Below are 24812 nucleotides of genomic sequence, written 5' to 3'. Positions count from 1 at the left end.
GTAAAAAATGCATTGCGTATAAATGAATGCCAAATACCACCACAGATGTGGGCAATTGTTCTACAAAAGGGTTTGATATGTCATAAGACCTTTACATTTCTAGCCTTCGAGGAAAATACGCCTCCTCGCTTACCCGCATGCACTCTTCAATATTATATTGTCTATGTCGCCCACTGGTGGTTAAAACCGCGTTTCCACAGTCCAATGGTGGACGAAAACGAGACAGAGGCCCTCCCCCTGTGAGTGAGGGCATTTTATTTTTAGGGTGCACTCTGATGACGTAAAACACAGAAATGCGTTTCCGGATTCTGTTCGGCCAGGTGCATTTTTTTCGTCCATTGAATAGACCTCAAAGTGACGGCACAGGTAAAAGAACACAGACTCTACAGTTATGATCGTAATTGTTGTATAGATATTTGTTAGGGCATAATTACACTAAAATGTCCAACTTGATTAGTTTGCTATATGTTCTTTTTCCTGCTAGCTGACCGGACAGAATGTCCTGTTTTGCTAGCTAGCTAACTACTAAGCTAGGTAAACGTTATGCTGGCTAGCTGACATGCAAAGTGAAAGTGATAATAGGCACTACGATTGCATTCTAACTTGATACTTAAATAGTTATACATGCCATTCGCTTTCCGTAGTATACACAATATTTGCAAAAAATTGAAGCGTACATTTTGCTAGCTAGCTATAATAACTTAGCCAGCTACATAGGGACAATCAAGGAACATTAGTATATAGCTAGGTAGTCTATCCGACGTTATTATGTTAACTGGAAAACGTTGGAATTGCTATTCGACAGGTGTGAACGGTATAGTAGTCTTCGCCCTTATTTATTGGCATATTGGTACTTGCTTTTTCCTCCTTAGCGTTAACTAGCTAGCTTCTGACGTTAGGTTGGTGCGATTTGATTCCAATAAGATGGCTTAAGGCCAAATCCTCTTATTGCAGAGCGTCAAATGCTCTCTCTACTCTATAATAGGAGACAGGTCACGAATGGTTTTTTGGGTTATGTCATCTTGTAGTGAAACTTTTTGCAGACTATTTAAATGGAGAGAGAGACTGAGCCTGTGTCCGTGTAACTAGCTTTTTGAAGCGTTGCGCTGAAGTTATGCTCGTTTTGCAGATAATCTGACAGTCTTCTCAAGGTTATTTGTAACTGTGCTATTGGTTAAATCTATGCGCTGCGTGCATCAGTCTTTCGTTCTACCCCCAGGATGACACAACTGGGAGCCATTGTCTCTGTTGTTTTGTCAATTGGGATAGCAGGTCTCTTCTCTGCTGTCCACAAGATTGAGGAAGGGCACACCGGAGTCTACTACAGGTCAGCAAACTCCAAAGTCCAATGCATGCGCACCTTCCTGTACTAACAACACTCCTGAAATGCTGATTAGCGGTGGTAGCAAGGAAGCCTTAACTGCCTTATGCTGTTCCCCACAGTTCACACTAAAGCAAAGCAGTTTACTTGTTTTTTCTTTTAGTCAACCAAATAATTAAACTGTTCTTGTTTGCAGTTATGTCCTGGTCGAGTGGTTAAGGAATGCAGGGGTTGGTTAGCCAGCCATTATCCGAGATGGGTACAGGGTGGTGTGGCTGCTTAGCTTCAGCAGTTAGCCATGAGAAGGTTACAGAGTGGAATGGCTGCTTAGCTTCAGCAGTTAGGCATCAGAAGGGTACATGGTGGTATAGCTGCTTAGCTTCAGTAGTTAACCATGAGAAGGGTGCAGGGTGGTATGGCTGCTTAGCAGTTCAGCATAAGAAGGGTACATGGTGGTATGGCTGCTTAGGTTAAGCTGTTAGCCAGGAGAATGGTGCAGGGTGGTATGACTGCTTAGCTTCAGCAGTTCAGCATGAGAAGGGTACATGGTGGTATAGCTGCTTAGCTTCAGCGGTTAGCCATGAGAAGGGTGCAGGGTGGTATGGCTGCTTAGGTTAAACTGTTAGCCATGACAAAGGTGCAGGGTGGTACGGCTGCTTAGCTTCAGCAGTTCGCCATGAGAAGGGCGCAAGATAGTATGGTTGCTTCTATGCCGTGTCTAATGCCAGTGCTGTATTGTTTGTTCACCAGAGGGGGCGCTCTTCTGACCACCACCAGTGGGCCAGGGTTCCACCTGATGTTACCCTTCATCACGTCCTATAAGTCTGTACAGGTGAGGGCTGGGGGTGCTTAGGCAGGTGTCAGTCGGCTCCCAGCACGATCTGCACGTCATATGGAGTTACTCTGACAATCCATGTGGGAATGGGGTTTTCTCAGTGCCTGCTCTCAGCTGAGGGCATGATGGTCCTCACACACACACACACACTCACACACACACTCACACACACACTCACTCACTCACTCACTCACTCACTCATCAACATTTGAGCCATTATTAAAGTCGGAGTGAAATGGAAGTTGGAGCAGCGCTTGGTTGATGCGTATGACGCATATGCGAGTGAAACAAATGTTTCAGGGGGGTTTTGAAGGGCGTGGAGTTCATTTGACGACTGAGGGCGAGGGGGAAATGTGCGCTGCTGTATGATGATTTTGATTGAAGGGGAACGGAAAATTGACCGATATTTGAGCTGTATACACGCCCACTGCTACACGATGATGGAAATTCTAAATTCAAATCATTTTCCACGAAGTGGATGGAAAAGAGCTTTGATGTGAAAATACGCAATTATTAGAATTGTATACATTTTTAGGACTATACAGCACTTCAATTTTTCCACATTTTGTTATGTTACAGCCTTATTCCAAAATTGATTAAATTCATTTTTTCCTCCAAATTCTACACACAATACCCCATAATGACAACGTGAAAAAAGTTTTTTTGAGATTTTTGTAAATTTATTAAAAATAAAAAAACTAAGGGGATCCAATATGGCGATGAGCTGAGCACACGTATTAACTTTTGCTCCCAACACACTTGGCGAACTATATAATTTAATTGATGTAAATTTCGATAAGTTCGGTCAGAAAGTGGTTATAAGGTGCCTTGAATACTTTTGAGACCAGAAAATGTTCGACTGGTGGACGTGGACGTGCGAAGAAGAAAGAAAATCAAACTTCCTCAGCTAACTCGGATTTAGCTACTAACAAGCTAGCTGAGAAGCACACCGAAGCCGAGGGAGCCGCAAAAATCATGGAAGCTATCAACGGCATGCGAGAAGATTTCAACCAGAAAATTGCGGGGGTGTTGACTGCTAACCAAGACGTTAAGAAAGATATTAACGACTTCTCGGGCAGACAATCAGGAGCAGAGCAACGCATTAGTGATGCAGAAGACAGTGTTAACATCCTAAAAACCTTAACGACCTTAAGGTGTTGTTCGATGAACAAGAGGTGAAGTTCTTTCAAGACGTTGCCAAAGAGACACACCTAAAGAGGAAGCGCTACGACAGGGTGAAATAGCAGCTAGGGGCCCTGAACATTCAATATGGGCCAATTCATCCAGCCAAGCTCAGGGTTACGCGCGATGGTCGCTCCCAGACCTTTGACTGCCCAGACGACATCGTAGCCTACATCCGTACCGTCCAGGGCGGGGGAAACTAGCCTGGCACTATAACCTACCAAGTGGCGAGGACTGAACTATTTCAGATTGTTTTTTCAGCACCCTTCCTTTTCACATCCTGGTCATAACAAGGTAACGTCGAACATGCCCAGGTCTCTCTTATTTATAATGATTCTAAACTTCAGAAAGGGCGGTTGCATCCAAGATGGCTGCATGATCCTATTTCTTTTTGAATTTGTAGAGATGCAGATAGACTTTTTATAAAGATGAGACCTCTGCTACTATAAGATGGGAGACATTTCAAGCTTATATCCGGGGTCAAATAATTAGCTATACAAGCTCAAAAACTAATAAGAATAACTTAGAAATGGAGGAATTGGATAAAAAAAAGTCCCAGAATTAGAGAGGGAGGTATATGCAGATCAATCAAGGGCTCTCACTCAAGAGCTACTGACCCTTGGAGGTAAATATAATGTTCTCTCTGCCACTAAAGCAGAAAATTGTTTAATAAGGTTGAAACAATCATTTTATGATCAAGGGGAAAAGTCAGGAAAATTGCCGGTCTGGCAGATAAAGAAACTAGAGGCAGAGAGAGCAATTAGTTCTATACAACTGCCTGATGGCAATGTCTGTTGATCCCTTAGAAATCAACAATCCTTTTGCATCTTTCTATCAGTCTCTATACAAATCGGAGGCTTTTGACTCTGTAGAGGACCAGTCTATCTTCCTGAGCGAACTTAAAATTCCGCTGATACCAGAGGAAGACAAAACTCACTTAGATAGCGTACTCGAAGAGAAAGAAATAGTGGAAGCCATTACATGCATGAATGGTGGCAAATCCGCAGGCCCTGATGGACTTCCAATTGACATTTATAAATTATTTAAAGATAAATTAGTCACTCCCTTAATCTATATGTACAATGAATCTTTTCAGAATGGCTGCTTACCCCCCTCTCTGAGAAGTGCACTAATTACGTTAATTTTAAAACCAGACAAACCCCCTACAAAATGTGGATCGTTTAGGCCTATATCCCTCTTAAATACAGATGCGAAAATAATAGCCAAACTACTGGCATTAAGATTAGAAAAATGTCTCCCATCTATAATAGGAGCTGATCAGAATGGCTTTATAAAAAATCGTCAGGCATATTATAATATCAGAAGATTGTTAAATATAATTCATGCACATGATGGGGCCCAGGACACTTGTATTCTATCACTCGACGCTGAAAAAGCATTTGATAGAGTTTGGTAGAATGGTCTTACTTGTTTGAAGTTCTTTCACATTTTGGATTTGGGAACAACTTTTGTCAGTGGGTTAAGATCCTTTACTCTGAACCAGTAGCAGAGGTGGTAACCAATAATATTGTCTCTAAACCATTTCATTTGTTTCGCGGAACTCGTCAGGGATGCCCTTTGTTTCCTATGTTATTTGTTTTGGCCTTAGAACCCTTGGCAATTGCTATTAGAAGTCATTCTGCTATTAAGGGGATTAGAACCGGACACTATGAGCACTGTGTAGCTATGTATGCTGATGACACTCTCCTTTTCCTTTCAAGTCTTAGTGTCTCAATCCCTGCTCTTACTCACTTGATTAGCAGGTTTGGCAAATTCTCGGGTGAATGAAACCAAGCCTTCTATACTTTTTCTTAATGATGAGCAGGAAAGGCTTCATCCAATAATTAGCCACCCCTTCATTTATGCTTCTAATGGGTTTAAATACCTTGGTATTATTATCACACCTCACTTAGATAGACTAATTCCTGCCAACTATGACCCATGTGAGTAAGAGAGTCTTTAAATAGATGGACCTCGCTCCACCTTTCATTGATTGGACGAATAAATGCCATTAAAATGACATAAAATATCTTCTCCAATCCATTCCGATGGCTCCGCCCCCCCCCCCCCCCAATGTTTTTTTTCTACAGTGAAGACACTTTTCACTAACTTAATTTGGAACAATCGAAGACCAAGGCTTCGCCTTACCTTGCTATACCTCCCATATGATAGAGGTGGCCTGAGAATGCCCAACCTGATATGGTACTATTGGTCGGCCCAGCTGAGGGCTGCTCTCTTATGGTTCTCTTCAGAGTCTACATTGCCCTGGGTTAAAATGGAATCATTAACTACGGAGGTGCTGGACTTGGTTACATACATGTGTACTCTGACTCTTGTAAAAACCTAAAGAAAAATACTCTCAACCCATTTGTCAGAAACACTTTCATGGTTTGGCATTGGTTTGGCATAAAGCACAGCACGTCCTAGGCAAAGTTCCACTGCTGTCCCGTTTTTCCCCTATTTGGGGCAATGCTAGCTTCAGCCCGGGAAAAAATGATGCAGGATTTAGGCAGTGGGCACAGAAAGGTGTCAGTCAGATTATGGATCTGTATAGTAGGGCGACACTTATGACATTTAATGAGCTCAAGGAGAAATACAGTGCATCACAGACGCATTTCTTCAAATTTATTCAGCTGCGCAGCTTTATCAGCTCAAAACAGAATCATTCCCTGGACTGCCCCCCTCTAACAACTTTGGAACAATTTGCACTCCACCATCAACATGGTCGGGGCCAGATCTCTTTACTTTATGAAAAATTCTTATCTGCTTTCAATGAATCTTCGGACTCCAAAAGGATAGCGAGGATTTGGATGATGTGATACTGGATTGTGAATGGTACCAGATATGCAAAGAGGCACAATGTTTTACAGTAAATACAAAACTTAAAATGGTTCAATTCAATTGGATAATGAGACCAGCAGAGAGAGTTTGGCGTTTTCCGTGTGGTGTTTTACACTTGTTTTATGTGTTTAAAACTTTATAAGTGACCGTGTGGAGTGCTCGTAGTTCTAAGCCGAAAATGGATTTGTTTTATTCAGCCGCTTTGTGGATTTTGTTCCACTTGCTACGGTTCGCCTGCGATGTTAACGCAGCTGTCTACAGCGGTGAGAGGACACAATACACCAGGGATATGTTGCTCCAATCGAACTGTGCGAGTTTAGCTCGCGTGACAGACAACACGCTGCAGCTACCGGACTTTATTTTGCGAAAACCTGCAAGGTATGGTACTGGTCTTGGAGCAACAAAGAGGAGGAAGCGGGGAAAGCGAGGAGGCGTCAGACTACGCCTGAGGAAACAGAGGCTCACCCGGATTCCCCTGCCCTCGGTGATCCTGGGAAATGTCCAGTCCCTGAGGAACAAAGTGGACGAACTACAGGGAAATGTCCATTTCCAGAAGGACTATAAAAACTGCTGCATCACGGCATTCAGTGAGACATGGCTCACTGAGCTCGACCTGGACGCCGACTTGTCCATTGACGGTTTTGGAGCGCCGTTTCGTCTGGACCGACAGGCAGAGATGACGAGGAAGAATCAAGGAGGCGGCGTATGTATATATATATATCAACAAACGATACTGTAACGCTTGTTCTGTGACTGTCAGAGAGCGTATCTGTACGCCAGACGTCAAACTTTTATCAGTATCATTGCGTCCTTTCTATCTGCCCCGTGAGTTTCCACAGCTTTTCATCACAATTGTGTACATCCATCCTAAAGCAAATGTCACCTCTGCCTCTAGCACTATCTTTGACATAGTGCAAAAGTTGCAGTCAATTTCACCCGAGGCACCAAACTTCATAATGGGCGATTTTAATCATGTCTCCCTTAAAAAGACACTAAGGAACTTTTATCAATATGTCTCCTGTCCAACCTGGCGGGATAAGACATTAGATCTCTGTTATGGGTCAGTAAAAGATGCCTACAAATCATTCCCACTTCCTCAACTGGGATCGTCTGACCACAACTGCTTGCATCTACTGCCCACATATACAACTGTTTTAAAAAGGGAGAAAGCGCAAACAAAGGAGATAAAGGTTTGGACTGATGAAGCTGTCCTCCGCCTGCAGGAATGCTACGAGTGCACTGACGAGGACTTGTTTAAGGAGTCATGTAATGACTTAGATGAATTTGTGGATGTAACATGCTCATATGCTGCCTTCTGTAGGGATATGATTATTCCCTGTAAACGAGTCAAGATTTACCCCAATAACAAACCTTGGGTGACCAAATCTGTTAAGTCCAATTTACAGAAAAAGAGACTTGCTTTTAAACAGGGAGTAGCCGCTGACCTGCACATAGCTACCAAGGAACTGAAATTGGACATTTTAAGAGCGAAACAAAATTATAAATCTGAACTAGAAAATAAGATGGCCGCAAATAACCTTGGTTCAGCTTGGTCAAGCATGAAAAGCATAGCAGACCTTAGAGATTCAAAGAGCGGCCGTCAGGCCACACTAGACGGTTTCAATTCTGATATTGAATTTGCTAATGCTCTTAACTGTTTTTATAATCGTTTTGATACTTTTGATTTTAGCAGGGAAATTCAAGAACTGAGTCACAAACTGGAGGAGAACCAGCACCTAAATGATGTACAACAGGCCTTCCTCTCTGTAAGAATAAACAAGAGCCATGGGCCTGACAATATCTGTGGTCGTCTAGTTAAATCTTGTGCGAGACAACTGAGCCCTGTATTCCATTATATTTTTAACAGGTCATTACAGGAGCAGCATGTCCCTAAGATTTGGAAGGATGCGGTGGTAGTCCCTGTTCCCAAAACCCCAAAATTTTAAATGATTTTAGACCAGTCGCCCTCACATCCATCGTAATGAAAGTCTTTGAAAAACTGGTCAAGTCAGAAGTTTTAAAGGAAACTGAGCACGCACTTGACTCCATGCAGTTTGCATATAGGCCACACAGAGGAGTAGAGGATGCCACAGTGATCTTGCTTAACTTGCTGGTTAAACACTTGGAGGGGAATGGGTCTCATGCTAGACTTTTATTTGTGGATTTTTCTAGTGCTTTTAATACCATTCAACCTCACATTTTAATCAGTAGACTTTTAGAACAGTTCAACTTAAGCAACAATCTGGTGGGCTGGATCCTTGATTTTTTAACTAACAGGACACAGAGAGTGAGGGTAAATGAAACCCTATCAGACCAAGTCTGCTTATCCACTGGCTCCCCACAAGGGTGTGTGCTTTCATCATTTTTATTCATTCTCTACACAAATATGTGTCAGAGCACATATGACAACAGGACCATTTTAAAGTACGCAGATGATACGGTCATAGTCAGCCTGCTACAGGATTCTGAAATTGGCCACGGTCCAGTCATCGATGACTTCGCCAAATGATGTGAGGAATCTTATCTTCTTTTAAACATATCTAAGACTAAAGATATGCAAATTGATTTTAGAAAAAAGGCCCACACACATGAAGTTGCATCCATTAAACTGTCGAGTGTGTACAATCGTACAAATATCTTGGGACAATTATTGACTCACAATTGAAGTTTGAAATGAATTGTGAAGCTGTGTGCAAAAAGGGGCACCAGCGTTTATATTGTTTGAGAAAACTGTCCCGGTTCCATATTGACAGAACCATGATGACTCTATTTTATCGTGCTTTTATTGAGTCCGTCATGTCTTTTTCTTTGGTGTCATGGTTTGGTAATCTTTCTTTGAAGAACAGAAACTCTTTGAACCAGATTGTGAAATGGTCTAGTAAATTGATCGGGGGGGAGCAACAGCTTAATCCTGAGATCAGGCAGCTACAGCGAATCCAGCTCAATCAGAAATGATGAGTTCCACCCTCTGCACAGTGAATTCCGGCTTCTCCCTTCTGGGTGTAGACTTGCCGTCCCAAAGTGCAGAACTAAGCGCTATAGAAATAGCTTTGTTCCAGCAGCCATTATTGAGTGGAACAAGTCAGAGCGCTGATAAGCTTTCCACTGTCTGATGCGTCTATTCTGCGTTGTATTTACCGATCCACTGGAGGATTGGAACCCCTGAGCACTTTTTGCACCCTGCACTTTATACGCTTGTTGTATTTTATGTGTTTTTAAGTATTGTGTGACTCTCTCTGCAAACAAATTTACCTACGGGTACAAATATAGTAACTTGAACTTGAACTTACCTGACCCCGGCAAAGCTTAATAAATTCAAATTTATCGGACGTCTGTGTTAAATGCCCAACTTATATGGGCACATTATTTCACTGTCTTTGGGAATGTGAGGTACTGCAAGTATTTTGGAAGGAAGTTCTTAGGTTGCTATCCTCTATCACCTCTAAAAATATCCCTCTCTGTGTATTTTGGGCCTCTACCTCGACGGTTTGTCCCTGAGGAGGCAATGAAATTAAAATGCTTGATTTATGTTTAATTTATGCAAAACGACTGATTGCTCTACATTGGAAAAGTGTGTCTTGCCCTTCCATCAACCTGTGGCTGAGAGAGCTTTCGAATAGCCTTGCATTAGAAAAAATAACATACTCTATCAAACGCAGGCTTAAGGTATTTTATAAAATTTGGAGGCTTTTCCTACAGTTCCTTGAAAGTGAGGACATACAAGATTCTCTGAAATCTCAAATCCCTCTGGTTAATAATGGTTTTTAATGACTTGTGTGTTGGGGGTGTGGACCCAGTTTGAACATCTGTAAAGCATCTCTCTATCCCTGCTGATTTGGAAAGGCACACACCTGTCTATATAAGGTCCCACAGTTGACAGTGCATGTCGGAGCACAAACCAAGCAAACCAATTCAAAGGAATTGTCTGTAGACCTCCGAGACAGGATTGTCTTGAGGCACAAATCTGGGGAAGGGTACAGAAAAATTTCTGCTGCTTTGAAGGTCCCAATGAGCACAGTGGCCTCCATCATCCGTAAATGGAAGAAGTTTGGAACCACCAGGACTCTTCCTAGAGCTGGCCGCCCGTCTAAACTGAGCAATCGGGGGAGAAGGGCCTTAGTCAGGGAGGTGACCAAGAACCCGATGGTCACTCTGTCAGAGCTCCAGCGTTCCTCTGTGGAGAGAGGAGAACCTTCCAGAAGGACAACCATCTCTGCAGCAATCCACCAATCAGGCCTGTATGGTAGAGTGGCCAGACGGAAGCCACTCCTTAGTAAAAGGAACATGGCAGCCCGCCTGGAGTTTGCCAAAAGGCACCTGAAGGAATCTCAGACCATGAGAAACAAAATTCTCTGGTCTGATGAGACAAAGATTGAACTCTTTGGCGTGAATGCCAGGCGTCATGTTTGGAGGAAACCAGGCACCGCTCATCACCTGGCCAATACCATCCCTACAGTGAAGCATGGTGGTGGCAGCATCATGCTGTGGGGATGTTTTTCAGCGGCAGGAACTGGGAGACGAGTCAGAATTGAGGGAAAGATGAATGCAGCAATGTACAGAGACATCCTGGATGAAAACCTGCTCCAGAGCGCTCTCTACATTGGAAAAGTGTGTCTTGCCCTTCCATCAACCTGTGGCTGAGAGAGCTTTTGAATGGCCTTGCATTAGAAAAAATAACATACTCTATCAAACGCAGGCTTAAGGTATTTTATAAAAATTTGGGCGCTTTTCCTACAGTTCCTTGAAAGTGAGGACATACAAGATTCTCCGAAATCTCAAATCCCTCTGGTTAATAATGGTTTTTAAAGACTTGTGTGTTGGGGGGTGTGGACCCAGTTTGAACATCTGTAAAGCATCCCTCTAGATCATAGCTGTCAAACTCCAGTCCTGGAGGGCCGTAGTGTCTGCTGGTTTTTGGGGTGTTCTGGGTTCATTCAAGTAATTAACTGGTTAAAGTATCCACACACCTTGTTCTCAAGGCCTTAATTGGCTTTAATTGGCAGCTGATTGAAAGGAAACCCAAAAACCCGCAGACACTGCGGCCCCCTGGGGATTCAGTTTGACACCCCTGCTCTAGATAGTTTTTCTATTCTGTATTGTATTGATCATTGTAAGATTGTAAAGTGTGATGAGATGTTGGGGGGGGGTCAATAAATAAATGTAAATAAACAAAAAGGTTCAATAAATAAATGTTTATAAAAAAAAAAAAAAATTTTAACTAAGAAATTACATTTACATAAGTATTCACGGCCTTTGCCATGAAGCTCAAAATTTAGTTCAGGTGCATCCTGTTTCCACTGATCAACCTTGAGATGTTTCTACAGCTTAATTGGAGTCCACCTGTGGTAAATTCAGTTGATTGGACATGATTTGGAAAGGCACACACCTGTCTATATAAGGTCCCACAGTTGACGGTGCATGTCGGAGCACAAACCAAGCAAACCAATTCAAAGGAATTGTCTGTAGACCTCCGAGACAGGATTGTCTTGAGGCACAAATCTGGGGAAGGGTACAGAAAAATGTCTGCTGCTTTGAAGGTCCCAATGAGCACAGTGGCCTCCATCATCCGTAAATGGAAGAAGTTCGGAACCACCAGGACTCTTCCTAGAGCTGGCCGCCCGTCTAAACTGAGCAATCGGGGGAGAAGGGCCTTAGTCAGGGAGGTGACCAAGAACCCGATGGTCACTCTGTCAGAGCTCCAGCGTTCCTCTGTGGAGAGAGGAGAACCTTCCAGAAGGACAACCATCTCTGCAGCAATCCACCAATCAGGCCTGTATGGTAGAGTGGCCAGACGGAAGCCACTCCTTAGTAAAAGGCACATGGCAGCCCGCCTGGAGTTTGCCAAAAGGCACCTGAAGGACTCTCAGACCATGAGAAACAAAATTCTCTGGTCTGATGAGACAAAGATTGAACTCTTTGGCGTGAATGCTAGGCGTCATGTTTGGAGGAAACCAGGCACCGCTCATCACCTGGCCAATACCATCCCTACAGTGAAGCATGGTGGTGGCAGCATCATGCTGTGGGGATGTTTTTCAGCGACAGGAACTGGGAGACTAGTCAGGATTGAGGGAAAGATGAATGCAGCAATGTACAGAGACATCCTGGATGAAAACCTGCTCCAGAGCGCTTGACCTCAGACTGGGGTGAAGGTTCATCTTTCAGCAGGACAACGACCCTAAGCACACAGCCAAGATATCAAAGGGGTCACTTCAGGACAACTCTGTGAATGTCCTTGAGTGGCCCAGCCAGAGCCCAGACTTGAATCCAATTGAACATCTCTGGAGAGATCTGAAAATGGCTGTGCACCGACGCTTCCCATCCAACCTGATGGAGCTTGAGAGGTGCTGCAAAGAGGAATGGGCGAAACTGCCCAAAGATAGGTGTGCCAAGCTTGTGGCATCATATTCAAAAAGACATGAGGCTGTAATTGCTGCCAAAGGTGCATCAACAAAGTATTGAGCAAAGGCTGTGAATACTTATGTACATGTGATTTCTTCATTTTTATTTTTAATAAATTTGCTAAAATTTCAAAAAATTTCCAGCTCTTTCATGTTGTCATTATGGGGTGTTATGTGTAGAATTCTGAGGAAAAAAATGAATTTATTCCATTTTGGAATAAGGCTGTAATATAACAAAATGTGGGAAAAGTGAAGCGCTGTGAATACTTTCCGGATGCACTGTATACTTCAAAACGCTTTCATATAGTTGTGAAGAATTGAATAAATTGAGGATAAAGTCCATTTTGATTTCAGCTGGTCTTTAACAGGGCAGCTCATCCAATGTAACGACTCTTAAAACAGGTTTCCTTACTTTTAAAATGGTCAAAAATCAGGGATGGGTATCCTGGTTTCTTCTGATCTCCAGGTTAAGTTAGCTTTACCCACGAAACAGAACAGAACCCCATCATTTATTACATTTTCATAAGAAAATCTATTGTAATTTCAACCCTCACAGGGAGTAAGAGTGTGTGACGTCCGTATGATGACATGTCCATACTGCATGCATATATACATTTTGTACATTGTAAAATTGGAACTACTTTTCACAACAAAGCCCCTTTGGTAGTATCAGATATGGCGTCCTTCAGCCTTGTCAACCAACCAGGAAGTCTTAACTGCTTCGAAGATAAAACATTTGTTATCCGCTATATTGCTCCATGTAATTTACCCACAGAAAGCAGTAAGTGTTCGGTTTGCTGCTGTGTTGGAGTGGACGGTGTTGATTAGGATCTCGCCTGGGGCATTGTTGGCGAGCGATAATTTCAGGCAGAAACATCCAATAGGAAAGACCTTTAGCTTGCTGAATGTTTGCATTGTATTTTCCATTTGAAATGTCTGCAGTGATATGGATAATTCCTGTCTTTTCCGCTGTTTTTATTACAGAGATATTTATTTAACTATGCGTGCTATGTGCTATGTTTTTTTAACATTAACTACAGCATCATAAGTAACTCATAAGTAGTTTCATGGAGGGGGTGTCTTTTTGCTGGCACTTCCTGCTTGGAACAATAGAACATTTACAGACCAAAATATACCATTCAGAACATGGTCAGAACAGGCCATGCAGTACAGCTTGGCTCACAAAAAGAAAATCTAACTTACCAAACTGAGGCGGGGAAGGTAAATCATTAGAGCTTTAACAGTAAGATGTGATTTAGAGAGAGATGCTATGAAATGGAGGGGTGGGGCGCGGAGACATTTTGAGTGATTTGCCGTTCCTCTTCCTCAGACGACCCTTCAGACAGATGAAGTCAAGAACGTGCCGTGCGGCACCAGGTACAACACCAATCTGCCTCCTGGTTTTAGATTATCCTTTCTTAGTTTCTCTTCCATAGCTGGCTGGTTCTCTGTGTTTGTTGAAACCTTTGCTCAGGTTTGAGGTGTGAGCGTTTCTGTTTTAATCTGGTTTCTGTGGTTTTTGTAACTTTGCTGTCTTGCTCCAGTGGAGGGGTGATGATCTACTTCGACCGAATAGAAGTCGTCAACTTCCTTGTGCCCTCTGCCGGTATGCTAGACTGTATTCGCACACATTACACATTTTAACGTCTTATCCGAAAGACGGAACTCATAAACAAGTTCTCTCTCTCTCCGCAGTGTATGACATCGTGAGGAACTTCACCGCTGACTACGACAAGGCCCTGATCTTCAACAAGGTCCACCACGAGCTGAACCAGTTCTGCAGCGTGCACACCCTGCAGGAGGTCTACATCGGCCTGTTCGGTGCGAGGCCCTCTCTTCTTCTTCTTCTTTCTCACTCTGAAGACGCGCCGCCGTGCGTCTCCACTAGGGGGTGCCGTTTAGCAGTAATCGCTGACCGCGTACCCTACCCTTCCCAACCCTGTTCCTAGAAATCTACCACTCTGCAAGCTTTCTTTTTCTTTTCATTTCAACCCTATTGCGGCACACCTGATTCTACTGGTAAACAGGCAGATCAAAGGAGATCTGTTGAATGAGATGTGCTTTGTTAGGTTTGGAGTGTAAGTCTACAGGATGGCTGATACAGGGTTGGCCAGCTCTGGTATAAAGAGTGTGAATTGGGTTGCGTGCTGCTCTGTGTGTGACTGTGGGATGTGTGTGTTTCTGCAATCTCAGATCAGATCGATGAGAACCTGAAGCTCACCTTGCAGGAAGACCTGACCGGTATGGCACCTGGAATTATCATACAGGTGAGAGGAGGGAGGAGGCCCCCAACACCACCTCCATTACTGGCGGTTGTAAGCACCCTAGAGTTACTACTACTGATACTGTATTATTACTGTTGTTGTATATAAGCCTAAGTCACTTGTTCAGTAAATGAAACCCGCTCTCAGAGGAGGTTATCAATGTTATTTCAAGCTGCCAAAATGCTCGCAGTGAAGTGCTGTCAGACGACCATTTTAAGGGCTCGCTAATGTTCAGATTGCACCTTCTGAAAAACCCTCAACAGCACAGCTGTTAGCTACATAGCCAATAGCTACATGGCTTCACACCCACACCGTCACAACTTCCTGTCTCTGAGTCATTTTCTCTGGTGAACAGATGTGGCCTTAATCATTTAACCCTCTGTTTGGCAGGAAAGGATTAAATGATCTGTCTTCTAAAATTCTTTAGATTATTTGTCTTGGGTTACAATTTATTTTTTATACGATTTATTCCAAATTTGGTAGCCAATTGGAACCCCGTCTGATTCAATTAGAGCCAGTGTTAGATACACCGCCCACACCCCGTCCCTCGGCGGCCGGCAGGAGAGCGACGCGCCTTCCTCAAGCCGCCTTGTCTCAAGTCGTGACCGTGATTCCGAGGCGCTCGAGGTGCTTGTTTGTGCGGCGATCTGCTAACCCTGCCAAGTCCCTCCCTCTGGAGCAGCGAGCCAATTATCGAATTGTCGATTCCTGGGAGTGTTCCAGAGCTTTCACAAGCTGGTTCACTTCCCTGCCTGCAGAGCGCTCTTGTCAGAGGTGGTCCCTGCCCCCCCACCGATGCCTGGAACTTCCTAGATTATACCAGAAAGACTTCAATCCTCTCAGGCTCAGTGCTGGGAATACTCAGGGCCACATACATGTTAGCTCACGTTGCACTATGTGACACGTCAAGGTTGCCGGTTTCGAATCTCTTGAGCAAGTTACTGGAGCCCGAAATGCTTTATATTACGATATTGCAAAATATTACTCAGCCATGTAAACATACGGTGCTTACATGTAAGCTTTAGGAGCTGTTCTGCATAAGACATGCATGATAAGACCGAAATCTACACTTGTGTTCTGGCAGGCGGTTCGAGTTACGAAACCCAACATTCCTGAGTCCATCCGCAGGAACTACGAGCTTATGTAAGTGAGCAGCAGACCGGGAGAGGGAGTGTAAAAAATAGCAATCCTGATTGCTGTCCCTTGCTGATTTTCACTGATCCTTTTTAAAGTTAATGTGGTTTGTGTTTTTGTTGGAATACGAGGTGTGGTCATTTCATTCTGGGAACTTGAGTGAGGAAATTTTGTTTTGGTAATGGTCAGTCCATGTTGCGTGGGTGATGAGAGCACAGCTGTATGTGTGTGCCTGCATACGTTCGTGTGTGTGTGTGTGTGTGTTCTGACTTGTCTGTCTCTGCAGGGAGAGTGAGAAGACGAAACTGTTGATCGCTGCACAGACTCAGAAGGTGGTGGAGAAGGAGGCGGAGACTGAGAGGAAGCGAGCTGTGATTGGTTAGTGATGACCAGGGGGCAGCTGCTTATGTAACCGAGAGAAGAAAACATGAGATCAGTCTTGGGAGCCGTCACAGGAAAATCCCGAAATACTGAAACCCCCCACCCCGAACAGAGGCACCCCGAACAGAGGCTAAGAAAGGAAAGAGAAAGTGGAATTAAACTTTGATGTATCAATAATGTGAGGCTGGTCAAACCCCCTTATCCTCTCCCCACACCCCTACCCCCCCACCCCCCACCCCAGAGGCAGAAAAGCTGGCCCAGGTCGCAGAGATCAAGTTTGGACAGAAAGTCATGGAGAAGGAGACTGAGAAAAGGATATCGGAGATTGAAGGTGTGGTATAAATGTGTGTGTATGTGAGAGTGAGAGTGACTGCACGAGAGCGTGGGTGTGGGTGTGTGTTTGCGTGCCTGCCTGCGTGTGTGTGCACGTCTCGGCTGATGAAGTACCTGTCTCTCTATTCGGTTTTCATTTTGGGTTGCTATTGCTTCCTTCGTCTCCTCAAATTCTGCCAAAAATTCTGCCTCAAAGTCTCCTCTTTGGCCAAAAACATGGGCCAAAGACATTTTTGGCAGTACCAGGCACAATTCAGCCCACAGCCTGTGGTTTACCCTCCCCTCCACTCCACACTAATGCTCAGGGGCGTGGATGACCAAGCAGGATTTCAGACTTAGTTGGGTAAATTCATAGAGTAAAGCCTGGAATCCTCCCAAATCTGCAACTTGGACTGAACTACATTTACATTACATTTACATTTTAGTCATTTGGCAGACGCTTTTAATCCAAAGCGACTTACAAGTGCATAGGTTCTACCACAAGTCAAAGCATCACATCCAGAACTAGGAAAATACACCTGGACTGCTGTTCTAAACATATAGTCGTCATCATAAGTGCAATTTTTTTTTTTTTTTTTTTTTTTTTTGGGGGGGGGGGGGGGGGTTAGACAGGGATAGGGGTATCAGAAGGGGGGGGCGGGGTAAATCAGGAGGGAGGACTAAGGTAGAGTTTGAAGAGGTGTGTTTTGAGTCTGCGTCGAAATAGGGGGAGGGATTCTGCTGTCCTGACAGTGGTAGGCAAGTCATTCCACCACTGAGGAACCAGAACGGAAAACAGGCGTGAACGTGCAGCCTGACCGCCAGGTGCCCGTAGAGAGGGAACCGTAAGGCGACCAGAGCTGGCAGACCGGAGTAAAAAAAAAAAAAAAAAACCCTCACCCTCACCCTCTCTGACCTCTGACCTCTGCAGATGATGCTTTCCTGGCGCGGGAGAAGGCTCGGGCGGACGCTGAGTTCTACACTGCTCACCGGACGGCTGAGGCCAACAAGGCACGCACGCACACACGCGCTCACACACACACACACATACACACACACACACACCACTCACCGCACGCGCTCACACACACACGCACACACACACACACCACTCACTCACACACACACACACCACTCACTCACACACACACACACACATACACACACATCACTCACCGCACGCGCTCACACACACACACACACACACACACACACCACTCACCGCACGCGCTCACACACACACACACACACACACACACCACTCACCGCACGCGCTCACACACACACACACACACACACACACACACACACACACCACTCACCGCACGCGCTCACACGTACACACACACACACCACTCACCGCACGCACTCACACACACACACACACACACCACTCACCGCACGTGCTCATTCACACACACACACACACACACACACACACACACCACTCACTCGCTCACACTCACACACAAGCATATGCCACTCACAGCGCACTGTAGATACACACACACAAATTGTGCATGCTCATACAGTCTCAGTTGAATTTTTTCTTTCTTTATTTTACCTGTCACACTTTCACATTATTTTGACTTTGCTGTGAGCTAAATCTGTTTTGTAGTTTAAACTCTCTCTCCCTCTCACAGTTGAAGCTCACTCCAGAGTACCTCCAGTTGGTGAAGGTTAAGGCCATCGCAGCGAACAGTAAGATCTACTTCGGGAGCGACATCCCCCACATGTTCGTGGACTCGGGACGCGGGGGGGGCGCCGTCAAGGCCCCGCCCAAAATGGACATGGTTTCCGAGGCAACCTTTGACCTGGACTGAAGGACCTCCCCGCCCCTCCTCCCTCCCTTCCCCTTTCCCCCGGAGCTGGTGTTCTGTTGCCACCCGGGGGTCACTGAATGAAGAACTGAGAGACAAGACTACTTAGGGCATCAATGCAGGAACCCCACGAGGCTGGGATGTAGCAGTCAGTCACATTTTCCTTTTAAAAAGCGTGTATTTGTTTGTCGCAGTTTATACCCCCCGCAGCACATGCCCTATACCCCCCTACCTGCCTCTCTGTGTTTGTGGTTAGGATTAAACCAGCGAACCTCTAGACTCCATACACTGTACGCAGCTATGGGTCCGTTTCTGTTGTCCATATTTTGTCCTTCCCCCATCATCTGTTCTGCGTTGTTTGTTTGTCTAGAAGATGCTCGAGCCAAAATGTGGAGGAGCGCTTTTGCCTAGGCCTGACGCACCAGAGTGCTGGAACTCGTCAGCGAGACAGCATTATCCCTCTGAGAGATTATCATTTTTTTGCTTTTTTTTTTGGGAAATTGCGTTGTTTGCTTGACTACCCGCTTCTTTTCCACATAAAACGTGTCATCAGCGTGTCTAGACAGTCATTAGAATGCTCATTATGCACATCCGCAAACAGTACCGTGCAAAAGTCTTAGGTACCCTGGATTTTTTTTTATGTCAATTTGGTCTTCGATGTTTAATCGTTTTCTTTAACTGTCATAGTATCTTCCCAAACTCAACTCAAATTCAACGTTAGATCATTTTTTAGCTGCAGAAGAACTGTGGCTAGTTCCCCAGTGTGCAGGAACAACATGCCAGTTGACTCGCATAAAACTGCAGTTACTGTTTAACAGAATTGTTGCAGTTTTAAAGGCAGATTTGATTTTGTTTTTACTATTTACGGCTCTTTATTGTAAAATTATTATTTGATATTTATCCTGGCTGATTCGAGCGTGCTGCGTCACCGGTTCTAACACTGAGCGCATTTCACAAACACGTCACCCCACACACTGCATGCTCTACAGATCAGATGCAGAACACTTTGTCTTGGGCGCTTCTAGGAGACGTTACAGGCAAAGTTTTATTTTACAGACCAAGTATTTACTGGGTAAAAACCAGCGAGTTGTGTACTTATTTGTTTCTATTGATTTCAGAGGCAAGTACTATGAAAGTCAGTTAGTACCATGAAACCAACATAAGTACTATGAAAATACATACTTTTAACTGCCCGTTTTACTTGTGCTTACCTCTGAAATCAGAATGATTACATAATAACACAAGTAGCTGGTATGTGCCCAGTAAATACTGTTATTCAAGGCCTGTGAAATACAGCATTGCCAAGGTTCTGAGTCTTTATTGACATTGAGTGCTCTTTTGGCCGTGTTGTTTATTTCTATGGTGAATTTGGACTACGTCTGTTTGGGTATTAAGATGGCCACCGCGGCACAACATGGAGAAACATTAAACATTAATAGTGTTTTGTTGGAGAGGACAACGGACAAAAGCTGGCTGGCTGTGGGGGAATTTGTCAAACCACAGGAAATGGCACTCAGAATGAAGGAGATTCTCCCCGGAGCGGTTTTGAATGTCTTCCGGACATTCTGGGTGCCCAGAACTTTAAGCTCTTTTGTCGCGTGTTTCCCGGAATGCTGTTTGGATCTGGGGATCTGGTGTGGGCTCTGCAGTGGGACTGCCAGGTTTATTTGTCTGGGATTAAGCCTTTTGATTTTCTAACATTCATTATCCCATCGGCAACAAAAACCAGAACGGCTTGATTCTTGGGTGCCTGCACTTGCCTGGAATGGCCCTGGCAGGTGTCCTATGCGAGACGTCAATAGCCTGAGCCCATAGGCATATCTAGTTTCATATGCCCGACTCTTGGCCGGTTTGTCTGATACTTGTTTTAAAGTGGAGGGGGCGTTGGGCTTACCGGGACCAAACAAACTAGGCCCAATAACTACTCCTCCAAGTCAGTTCCTCAAACCACTCCATCTCCACCACTGTAGTGGATCTACAGTTGTCGAGTCCTGTTTTTGACGGGGGGGGACACCAATGTTGACCTCATTATCAGTTATCCTAGGTATTGACTGTTACTAAGCTGACGTGGACACAGTCATCTCCATTGACTGGTTCCCCCAGTGTAACAGCAGTACTGTTTTTTGACCACTAGGGGGTGCAAAAGGGGATCCAGCAGAATAACTGCTCCAATGTGTTGATATTTTTAATATGGTGAAATGGAAAGCACACTTCATACCCCCCCCCCCCCCCCTTGTAACTTGTTTCTTTATCTGACATTTGAAACATTTCTTTAAATGTAAGGACATTTTTCACATTTTGGTTAAAGCTTTGGGATGGCTATTCTCACACAGTTATTGCATTAGTCTGAAAACCAGGTGCTGGTGCTTTAATTTCGGGTGTGAAAGGTTGTCAATTTAGAACCATTCAATTTCTAAACAATTCCAAACATTTTGTGTAGCCTAAACATTATATGTCACATGCCACAGAATAACTTGATGAAGTTTCCTCCATGTGTGATTGATTTGAAAATCCATTTCAACACTGCATGCATCAAGCATTTCTGAAAACTTAAAACACATTTTGTAACTGATGGTAATTACAGTGCATCCACTGATGGACTCGTTTAGCACATTCGGTTCGGTCACAGCGTAAGTCAGGAAAATTGTGACCTTACAGGTTTTCACCCTGGCCTGTGGCCTAACCGTGCAGAGCGACAAGATGAGGTCTACCCTGCGCACGACAACGCGAGTGTGGAGTTAGTGTAGATACATGCGTGTTCTCTTTCTGGTGAGATTGTTGTTAGTCTCCCCTTACCAAGATGCACTACCGCAGTGGCATGAGGGATGGAGGTTATTCATTCGTCCAGTGTAAAGGGTGGTGGCATTTCATAAGGGTGCACATACGGGTTTGTTGAAATGAACTGCCGTCTTCAGTTTGGGATGCGTTTTCTTGCTTGTGTTACTGTGCCGGTAGTCTGCCAGCTACAGGACTAGTCAAGGTTTCATTTCACTTTTCTGTGTGTAAATACAGTATGGTTTTATTAGAGCACTGTGATGCTATTCATTAGCTGACAGGTGATGTGCACTTGAATGAACAGAAATATGTAATATTAGAAATAATGGCCTAGATATGGTATTTTCGTAGCTGCACATGGTGTACAAGGTCACATTGCACCTTTGTCCATCTCATTTCTGCTCTTCTCCTGTCCTTAAAAAGTGTGAACCTTAATAAAAATTTTTAAAAATACAATAAAAGATTGCATCTTTTTGGCTTGTCTGTTTCACCCAGCCAAGTTCAAAAGAACACAAGAGAGTGTGAACATCATTCCTCTTGTTAGATCTACAGGCCTTTAGATCTTGTTCATTTTGTTCTCTTTGTGTGTTATAAAGCAAGTTTGTGTGCATGACGGAACATGTTTCCCTGGACGGTATGTCAGAGGTGCTTCTAGTTTGGTATTATTAATATTATTATGGTTGTTGTTATTATTATTATTATTATTATTATTATTATTATTATTATTATTATTATACTTTCCAAGAGTCAATACATTGTCTGAAAGATCACAGCTTCCTTCTGTTTCTGTTCACCTCCAAACAATTTTGGGTTTCTTTTGATCACAGAAGTCCCCCACCAGGACACCAGTCTCACCTGGCACCATTTTATTAATTAGTGAATACTATGAGGTGTCGCTTCGGTCTTGCTCAGGTAGACCTAAATGAATGTGACGTGAAGGGAATCAGTTTCATATCTTCTATTTTCTCTTTTTTTTTTTGCACTGTAACAAGATATATTGCGAGTATTTGTCGGAGATGTTACTAATCGTTCATTTTGTAACTTACAATAAAGAGATTTGAAGGTTTGGTTTGATGCAGTTTATTTTTTGTGTCGATGAAGTTGCTGTTTGAAATCCTGGAATTTCCTTGGGAAGGCTTGGGGGCAGCAAATGTCACTGTAATTTAGGCTTTATGAAAGTGTTCTGTCTCTATGTAGCTTGACCTGTTAAGGCACTATTTAATGTGTCAGTTATCGAATTGGTGTAGCAGTTTCGGAAATTTACCCAAAGATTGTTCTCCTACTTATACATTATCAAAAATAAAAGAAACAGTCCTAAATCGGCTTAATGGGCTTAAAATGTAAATTTTAAGAATGGGGAAAGCACAACTCGGTACTTTCTCACGAAGAGTAAAGAAATTACCGATAAGTTTTTCCTGCAAGAAGTCTGGTACTCGCCGAATTCCAGGAAAGACCAAGTCGCGATAAAGAAAAGGAAATGAATAGTATGATTTGTCATGACTCCCCCGCAATATAGCCTACTCATTTTTCTGAAAAGCTGAAATTGAAAAAGAATGCTCATATGTTTGGCAGGCGTCACCCCTGTAGTAATGTATGAATTCATGGTGAATGGATTGCATTTATATAGCGCTTTTATCCACACACTCACACACAAACGGCGACTGGCGGCCATGCGAGGCTCCGGTCAGCTCTTTGGGTGCGTAATACCAACCCATGCCGAATGTATTAATAGACGTGCGAGTATGGTTAAGACACTTGCTTATACCTGCAGCAGAGTTTAAAATAAACATACGCCTATGCATTCAAGACCCTTGCGTTTTTACTAACACGCGTTTTATTGTATCCTACCACTGCTATGCGGACGATACCCAACTCTTCATCTCATTCCCACCATCTGATACACAGGTTTCTGCCTGTATCTCTGCTTGCCTGAGTGACATCCAGAGCTGGATGGACAACCACCATCTAAAGCTTAACCCAGGTAAGGGTTGAGCTTTAACTTGACTAACCTACCTGCAACTACCTGGCTAGCATCTATGCTCCAGTGACCAGCTAACCTGGATTATTTACGTGGTAACATCTCTACGGATCTACCGGAACTATCTACCATCCCAAAGCTACAAACTGTGGATCTACCTTCTCTCTGCTCCTGCTTCTGACCCGATTAAGAGCTGGGGAGTGAACTGTCTGCCACCTAACGCAACGGATTGTTTACGTGGTAACATCTCTACGGATCTCCCGGAACTATCTACCATCTATCTACCACCCCAAAGCTACAAACTGTGGATCTACTGTCTCTCTGCTCCTGCTTCTGACCCGATTAAGAGCCGGGGAGTGAACTGTCTGCCACCTAACGCAACGGTCTGCGGGCCTGCCTGCTCGCCCGCCCGCCCGGCCTATGTGTCGTTGTGGGAGCCCTCTCATGAGTACCGAGTCCAAAGCGACTTACAAGTGCATAGGTTCTACCATAAGTCAGAGCATCACATCCAGAAACTAGCAAAATACACAGGAAATGCTGTTCTAAACATAGTTGTAATCAGAATTTTTTTTTTTTTTTTTTTTTGGGCGGGGGGGTTAGACAAGGATAGGGATATCAGAAAGGAGGGGCAGGGGAAGTCAGGAGGGAGGACTAAGGTAGAGTTTGAAAAGGTGGGTTTTGAGTCTGCGTCGAAATAGGGGGAGGGATTCTGCTGTTCTGACAGTGGTAGGCAGGTCATTCCACCACTGAGGAACCAGAACGGAAAACAGGCTTCTTTAGTGGGTGAGTCAGTCTCTTGCTTAGGCGGTTACACTCGCAGGGATTCGGTTACCTCCGTTGCCAGCCCCTAAGGGTGCCTGTTGACTTCGGTACGTCTGCTTTATCGTACCGTTTGGTTGGCTGTTTCCCATCCTCCTAGGGTGACCAACTGCTAATAAGCCCAATGTGGGACAAGGGGTATGTTTCTGAGGGACAATGTGGGACACCGCCCCCACTCAGCAGGCAGACCGATACCGGTTTACCGATTTCTGGCAGATACCGCTTTTTCATGGTATAATAATGTTGCCCTGTTCCCCTAACATATATAATTACTGCTGTATGCTCATTAATAGGTAACCCTTGTTAATGAGCCCTTAGCTTTCAATGTGTTTTTTGTTCTAAATAAAGGATATTCATAATATATATATATATTTTTTCTTTTAAACATTTCAATTAATTGACAGATGAACTTCCACTTAAGATTTACTTTTTATTTAAAGTGATTATTCACTGGCATTGCAGTGGCTCAACACAGCAGGAACACTAACAAGTCTCCACTCACTTATCACTGGCATTGCAGTGGCTCAACACAGCTGGAACTGTAGAAAAAAAAAAACTCACAAGTCCAGGGGTTCACAGAACGAGAAGGGGGAGGAAGGACGGTAAACTTGCAGTGATAGTAAGGGCAGGCCAGGCACAGGAAATAAAAAAACTGTTCAGTGTTCTGGGGACACCTTTAGGACTTTGTCTTCACACCTTCTCACCAGCATCTGAATCAAATAAGGAAGAAAGACAAGAAACATAATTTAAGC

At 44.0% G+C, this 24812-nt stretch overlaps 1 protein-coding gene across 1 annotated transcript; it reads left to right on the top strand.

The window, feature by feature from the left end:
• Positions 1–283: 283 nt before the first annotated feature.
• On the top strand, positions 284–22329 carry erlin2 (ER lipid raft associated 2). The gene is made up of 12 exons (XM_061261220.1): positions 284–366; positions 1220–1327; positions 2072–2153; positions 13908–13954; positions 14122–14183; positions 14273–14398; positions 14771–14844; positions 15926–15984; positions 16262–16353; positions 16598–16687; positions 17600–17679; positions 18312–22329. Exons 2-12 carry the CDS (start codon positions 1221–1223, stop codon positions 18489–18491), a joined length of 999 nt encoding a protein of 332 aa, XP_061117204.1. The 5' UTR covers positions 284–366; position 1220; the 3' UTR covers positions 18492–22329.
• The last annotated feature ends 2483 nt before the right edge of the window (positions 22330–24812 follow it).

This window comes from Conger conger, chromosome 11, assembly GCF_963514075.1.
Source record: "Conger conger chromosome 11, fConCon1.1, whole genome shotgun sequence".
NCBI classification, from domain to species: Eukaryota; Metazoa; Chordata; class Actinopteri; order Anguilliformes; family Congridae; genus Conger; species Conger conger.
Note: the sequence above shows the minus strand (reverse complement) of the source record. Positions and strands in the feature narration are given on the sequence as shown.

Excerpts from the sequence above, each read along its gene's own strand:
- erlin2 (XM_061261220.1), top strand. The coding sequence starts at position 1,221 with ATGACACAACTGGGAGCCATTGTCTCTGTTGTTTTGTCAATTGGGATA. Across the intron at positions 13,955-14,121 it reads AACGTGCCGTGCGGCACCAG|TGGAGGGGTGATGATCTACT; the intron begins GTACAACACCAA and ends GTCTTGCTCCAG. Across the intron at positions 17,680-18,311 it reads GGACGGCTGAGGCCAACAAG|TTGAAGCTCACTCCAGAGTA; the intron begins GCACGCACGCAC and ends TCCCTCTCACAG.